The sequence below is a fragment of the Vigna unguiculata genome, chromosome 8 (assembly GCF_037176805.1).
Source record: "Vigna unguiculata cultivar grain cowpea cultivar isolate G323 ecotype 2 chromosome 8, ASM3717680v1, whole genome shotgun sequence".
NCBI lineage: Eukaryota > Viridiplantae > Streptophyta > Magnoliopsida > Fabales > Fabaceae > Vigna > Vigna unguiculata.
The window spans coordinates 18,656,231-18,663,424 of record NC_140799.1 but is presented as its reverse complement, the minus strand read 5'-3'; the positions used below and the strand labels follow the sequence as shown (position 1 = coordinate 18,663,424).

Below are 7,194 nucleotides of genomic sequence, written 5' to 3'. Positions count from 1 at the left end.
TTATTTTCTGCTAAAGTCCAGCATTCGACTGACACCTTCATGTTTATTTTCTACTAAGTCCAGCATCTGACTAGCATATGCATTAAAAGTCAAACATCTGATTGGCACCCTTGCTCTCGTTCCTTTAGCTGTCTAATTTAAGGTTTTGACACTTTGTCTTTCCTTTTCTTCTTTTCGAAAGTCGGATGAAATTTGTGTTTTCGTCTTTACTTACCCTTTCACCATGACACTATGAAAACTTCATTTCATATTGTCTGATAAACATTAAATAAAGAGGGATAGCAGTCAACACTCAATCTCGTCCGAATAAGATGAATAGAATAAAATGTAAATAAAATGATCTTTTAATAATCATAATTATAATTTTCTTATTTCCTAGAAAACTAATTTAAATATATAATTAGCTAACTAAAAGTTTTTTAAATAAAAAATAAACGAATATAAAAGATAACAAATACTTTTATAAATATCAAAAGCATAAAAATAATTTTTAAGATGAAGAATAAAAATATTTAAAAAAAAAGAGTTTTATAATAATAATAGCTGTTTTTAAATAAATCAAAACAGTTTAATAAAATAAATTTGAATTTGTAACAAGAATGGCCAAAAGATAACCACACTTAACGGTAATAAAAACTATAAAATAATATATATTCTAATCAAATATTTGAAATAATAAAATATGATTTTCTTATCATTAATAAGTATCATCAAAACAAAATTAAAAGAATGTCTTTTTGAAAATGAGTTTACACTCATTTGAAATTGGAGTTGGTTAATAAAAGAATAATTATCTTCTCCTCTAATCCTCTCTCTCCAAAAATATGGGTCTCTTTCCCACTCTTATCTCACCAACAACATGTAACGTATCTTTTTTTTTTTTGTTTAATTACTCGTAAGGTACCCAGTTTGGGTCAAGGGTGTCAATTTGGTACCCGGCGAAAAAAAGGTTTCAATTTTGTACCCAAGTTATTTTAAGTGCATCAATCAGGTACATTTTCATTGACGCCGTGAAAGTCATTAACGTTGACAAATTAACAGGGTCTGTTGACACCAATATTTGACACGTGGTATGGCACTTATTACTGACGTGGTATTTTGAAAATAAGGAATAAAATAATCTGCGTTTGAATTAAAAAATTAAGTGTGTGAGAGTGTTAATTTTGGAAAGTCAAAAAGGTGAAGGTGAGTGAGAAGTGAGACGGTCTGGAGGAAGAAGCGATCGAGGTTTCTGCAAAATCGAAGGGCGAATCGATCGGAGAAGGTGAAAATCGTTTGGACAAGGTGAAACCGTTCGGAGAAGGCGATCAAAGGTACGTTTTTTTGAGACCCCTATTCGTCGTTCTCATTTTCCCTGGATTTAGGGTTTTTTTATTTGAATGCGTTTACTTTGAAATTGGTGTGTTGGTATGCTTTAGGGTGTTGTTTTTGTACGCTTTTGTCGGTTGATTGTGGTTTTTAAGTAATGCGGTTGGGTGTGTATTTGTTTAATCAATTTTGTGGTCCACCGTTTGTGCGAAAGTGACGGTGTTATAGTTGTGGTCCCCCATTTTAAATTGTTTGTCGGTGTGTATGTGGTATTGACTGTAAATTTAGTATTATTGTTTGGGCAATTTTATAGATTACAGATGGATGACCACTTTGAAGTTGTCTTCCACCATGGGGGAAAGTTTATAAATGATGGGTCACTAAAATACGTGGGTGAGAGCAATACCCTTACATGTGACCCAGATAGGTGGAGCTACTTCGAAATATTATCCATTCTGAAGGAGATGGGGTATGTGAACGTGAAAGAGATGTGGTATTCAGTTGGTGGAGGTTCAGTGTTGGAAGGTAGGTTAGAGTTGCTAAGTGATGACAAAGGAGCATGCCATATGATGAATATCGCCATACTCAATGGCCAAGTGCATCTTTTTGTTGTGCACATGGTGTCTGAACCTCAGATAGTTCATTTGTTGGAGTATGGTGGTAATGAGGCTGCAGCTGATGAAGAAGTTGATGTGGAAGATGTTGTAGAGGTAGGAGAAGACGGTGGAGTTGCTGCTGCTGCCGTGGTAGGAGAAGATGTTGGAGTTGGAGCTTCTGCAGAGGTAGATGGTGGAGTTGGGATTGGCGCTGCTCCAGTTGTTGATGTGGATGTTGGGATAGGAGGTTGTACAGCTGTTGGAGAGGATGGTGGAAATGGAGCTGCTGAGGTTGGAGAGGTTGATGGTGGAATTGGAGTTGCTGCAGAGGTGGGAGAGGCTGATGGTGGAATTACATCTGCTGCAGAGGTGGGAGAGGATGATGGTGGCACAAAGGTTGATGGTCGTGCAGAGGTTGGGGTAGAAGGTGAGGCTAATTGTGCTGTAGAAGTTGGGTTGGATGGTGCTGCAGAAGTTGATGGTGGTGTAGAGGTTGGGGTAGAAGGTGTAGAGGTGTTTGAGGAGGAATCATCTGAAGGTAGTAGTGAGAGCGATGAAGATTTTGAAGTTCATAGTTGGAATGAATCTGAGGAGGAATTATCTGCTGCTGAGGGAGACGATGGTCTGTTTGATGTACCTGTTGGAGGAGATGATGCATCTGAAGATGAACTTTTTGAAGTTAGAATTAAAGAAGGTAATGTTGGTGGAGTGAGAGGGTTATCATCCCAAAAGCCCACCCCTAAACATGCGGACCAAAGAGGATTCTCTGATACAGAATGGGAATCTGAAACATTAGATAGTGATACAAGTGATGAAGATAGAGATAGATATGGGAGTTTTAGTATATTTTCTCAACCAAAAAATATGGAGGACTATAACTGGGAGGTTGGGACTTACTTCACTGAAAAGGAACACTTCACTGATGCAATTAGAACTTATGGAGTGCACAGTGGGAGGAAGCTGAAAATATTTAGAAATGACAAAAGAAGAATTTGTGTTAAGTGTTTAGGTGCGAAGGGTAAGTGCAAGTGGTATGCCTACTGTGCTTTCAAGGCTGCCCAAAGCACTTGGCAATTGAGGAAAATAATAAACAAGCACACTTGTAGCCGTGAATTCAATGTGAGGCTAATGACTTCTAAATGGTTGAGTGGACGGTTGGAGAAGACATTAAGAGACAATCCAGGTGTTAAATTAACTGCCTTGAAAAATAAGATTGGAAGGAAATGGAATATAGGTGTTTCTAGGTCTATGACCTTCAGGGCAAGGACAATGGCATACACAAACATAGATGGCTCATTTAGGGAACAATATAAACGCATTTATGATTATGCAAATGAACTTTTAAGGTCCAATCTGGGGTCAACTGTAAAAGTTCATGTTGAAGAGAATGAGGGGAACCCAATATTCAAAAGACTTTTTGTTTGTCTGAAGGCCTACAAAGACAGTTTTGTGTCTTGTAGGCCCATTAATTGGTGTAGATGGCTGTTTTTTGAAGGGCAAATATGGTGGTGAGTTGTTGACAGCTGTAGGAAGAGATGGAAATGACCAGATGCTCCCTTTGGCATACGCAGTAGTTGAGGTTGAAAATAAGGAGACATGGAATTGGTTTTTGGATTTATTGATTGGAGACCTTGGTGGGCCTGAACTTTGCTGCACTTATACATTTATTTCAGATCAACAAAAAGTAAGTTTCTTAACCTTTTTTAGTCACTTTTCAGATTCTCATTCAACTGCTATTCTTTTAATAATGCATTACTTCACATTACTTTGACAGGGACTGCTCCCAGCATTGCAAGAATTGTTACCTGGTGTGGACCAAAGGTTTTGCGTGAGGCACATCTACTCTAATTTCAGGAAGAAATTTCCTGGAAAAAATCTGAAGTTGTTGTTATGGAAAGCAGCCTACTGCACACATCCTCAAGCATGGGAGGCAGTCATGAGGGAAATTAAAGAAGTTAATCTGGACGCATTCAAACACTTGTTAGCCATCCCCCCAAGGTATGTTGAAATAATTCCTGCAGTGTATTGTATATAGTGTGAACTGCATGTGATAGGTTTTTTTTTTGCAACATAGGTTTTGGTCTAGGTCCAGATTTACAGCCAGACCTGCATGTGATACACTGGTGAATAATATGTCTAAGGGGTTCAACAATACAATTGTGGACGCAAGGAGCAAACCAATTATAAGTATGATGGAAGAAATTTGGATTTATCTCATGATGAGATGGGTAAGCAATAGAAAGAGGATTAGTACATTTGAAGGTACAATTTGCCCACGAATTAAGAAGAGGATGGAAGAGGAGGCAAAAAAGACTAAATATTGGCTTCCAAGGTAATACTCATTCATTATTCTGATAAAGTTACAATTCATTTTCAAATGTCAATTCACTTTATCTTTTTGCATTCATAACAGCTGGTCAGGACAAAGATTATTTGAGGTCAGTCATAGGTCAATGATTGGAGAACAATTTGTGGTTGACATTGACAAACATGAATGCAGCTGTAGAAAGTGGACCATAACAGCAATCCCATGCTGCCATGCGCTGACTGCTATTAGATTTTTAAATCTGAATGCTGAAGACTTCCTTCCACATTGGTTTCTTGCATCTACGTATGAAGAGACTTATTTTTCACTTATATACCTTGTCAACGGGCCTCATATGTGGGAGATCACTGCTGCAAATGATGTTTTGCCTCCAACAAAGAGGGTCCTTCCAGGAAGACCGAAAAAGAAAAGAAGATTGGAGGCTTGGGAATTGAGGAAAGATGACACTCAATTGAGACAAGGTGGTACCCGTAAAAAATGTGGGTTGTGTAGACAAATTGGCCACAAAAGAACAAGCTGCCCACATGCTCCTCCTGTACCAGCAGAAACTGGTCCATCTGGAACACAACAAAACACACCTGTAGACCCTACTCAACCAAGCCAGAGCACTCCACAAACTGACCATACTCAACCAAGTCAGCCTATTCCACCAACTCAGTGTACTCAACCAAGTCAGACTACAAAAGTCTCACAGCCACAGAATCATACTCTTCCAACACAAGCAAGTCAAACTCTACCAACACAAGCAAGTCAGACTACTGCAGTCCATCAGATGCAGTCTACTACAACAGCAGCCTACAGAGAAAAATTGTCCTTCAGGAGGGGCCCAATTTAAATTTTATTTGTTGTTGTGTTTTGGAACATCAAATTGGAAGAAACTTTTGTAATGTGGTGGTGTATTTTGGTTTCTATTTTGAAAAGCATTATGTATGTTGAACATCCACATGGTACGAACATCAATTACCATCTTTTGAGATAGCAGAACAATATTCAATGAATGTGATATTGGGTTATTATGCACACAGTGGCTTATTACTAGATGGCAATGTTTTTGGCTTATTATGCACAGGTTGTGGCTTACTATTACAAGGCTATATATGATTGTTGGATGAATATGATGCTCCAGTTTGTGTGCTTTCATTCAATAATCAAATATAGTTCAAATAAAGTGACAGGAAAATTTACTTCAAAGCTAATTTCATTCCATAATCATAATTCATTACAATAACATGACGTAAATACAAACATTCCAACCCATGAAACTACATCCACACCCACTGTACTCCATCCAGGTTACAAAAAAATCAAAAAAATTGGCTCAATTTACAAACCAAAATTACGTTAACCAGTCCCAGAAAACATATCACCCATGTTAAAAACTTAATCCTTTTTTCGAACACCATAACTGATTTTTCAAGAGCATATATTTTTCTCCTTTGTCTTCCTATGGTTGCATCTCTTTCATCCCCATTGTCTTCGTTGAACCACTTGAAAAAATTGCATCCTTTAGATTCTTCATTGGCACCACTTCGCTGGTCACATGAAATCAAACCCACAAAAATGCTTACCACCAACAAACATTATGGAAAGCAAAAATTTAAACAATAATTCATACCTTGTAGTTAGGGCACCCAAGAAATTGTTTTCCAAAATTCTTAACTGTTTTAGCAACTCTCAACGTTGCAACCTCCCCACAGTAGCACATTTGGGTTCCACCCGCACTCCTATATGAAACAGTAGGGGAGGAGACACTATTTTTTTGTGATGCCTACGAACACGCACAACCCTCACTGCGAGACATTGAACAATTGATTGGAAGAAGAAGACACACAACACGAACCCACCTCTTCAGCTCTAAACCTGCAACCGAGTGGAGAGGAAGAAGAAGATGAGACATTGACGAATTGATTGGAAGAAGAAGACACAAATCGAGAAGCCACCTTTTCAACTCTGAACCTGCAACCGAATGGAGAGGAAGAAGAAGATGATATGGTACATTTAAGAGTTAGGGCAAATTTAGACTTCACCTTTCATTAAACCACCACTGCACACTGTACAATTATTTTTTTACACGTCTTCTCCTTTCAATGACACGTATCCGTTATCCATTGCCACGTCACCAAGATTTTAACGTCGTTCCTCACAATCTAACGGGATGTACCTGATTGATGCACTTAAAATAACTTGGGTACCAAATTGAAACCTTTTTTTCGCCGGGTACCAAATTGACACCCTTGACCCAAACTGGGTACCTTACGAGTAATTAAACCTTTTTTTTTTCTCTTTCCCTTCCTCCACGTATCTCCACCAAATGTTTCTGTTTCTCTCACCAAGATATATAAAAACACACACACATCAATTGAAAAAACACTTTTTTCCTAATTAGGTGAGAGCCACCCCATAGAGAACGTCAATTGGTGCTGCTGCTAAACGCCAACTGGTTCTCATTGGTGAGATTGTCAACCGTGTAAATACTCTATATCCCTCCTTGTCTCTTATAATCTACTGTTTTTGTTTAATAATCTGGAAATGTTTGAGTATTAATGATTAATTGAAAATTGTTGATATTCTGTGGTTGATTTTGTGTGGCTGGTGTGTATTGGGGTTTATTGATGGAGATTGGGGTTTTTTTAATTTGAGTTTGCAAAAGTGACTTTGGTGAAGTCCGTTTTATAGTGTGGGAAATTTGGAAAATAAATGAATGTATTTGCGTAATAGAAATCTTTTAGTTTTGATACTATTTGATTAATATAATTTTGGATTGCTATATTCATGTTAAAAGTTCTGAATCTGTATGGAATGTTTGATAATGCGTGAGTTTGAAAATTGTGTTTAAATAAAGTAAGGTTACTTAATTTGGATTGGCTAGGAATGGTTTCCATAGAAGTTGTTTCATATGTTTCAATAAAGGTTAACTCAATTCATCACTTTCGCACCCCTCTTTTATACATTTCACCTTTGTTC

The 7,194-nt window shown here is 37.6% G+C and overlaps 1 protein-coding gene across 1 annotated transcript; it reads left to right on the top strand.

Moving 5' to 3' along the window:
• The first annotated feature begins 3,840 nt into the window (after positions 1 to 3,840).
• LOC146884193 (uncharacterized) lies at positions 3,841 to 5,065 on the top strand. Its single transcript, XM_085665891.1, has 3 exons — positions 3,841 to 3,902; positions 3,979 to 4,236; positions 4,318 to 5,065. The coding sequence occupies exons 1-3, from the start codon at positions 3,841 to 3,843 to the stop codon at positions 5,063 to 5,065; spliced, it is 1,068 nt and encodes a 355-aa protein (XP_085522017.1).
• The last annotated feature ends 2,129 nt before the right edge of the window (positions 5,066 to 7,194 follow it).

What these genes read in the sequence shown, in the direction of transcription:
- LOC146884193 (XM_085665891.1), top strand. Translation starts at nt 3,841, where the DNA reads ATGAGGGAAATTAAAGAAGTTAATCTGGACGCATTCAAACACTTGTTA. An exon ending in TTGTTAGCCATCCCCCCAAG is followed by an intron (nt 3,903 to 3,978) that starts GTATGTTGAAAT and finishes TTTGCAACATAG; the next exon opens with GTTTTGGTCTAGGTCCAGAT. An exon ending in ACTAAATATTGGCTTCCAAG is followed by an intron (nt 4,237 to 4,317) that starts GTAATACTCATT and finishes CATTCATAACAG; the next exon opens with CTGGTCAGGACAAAGATTAT.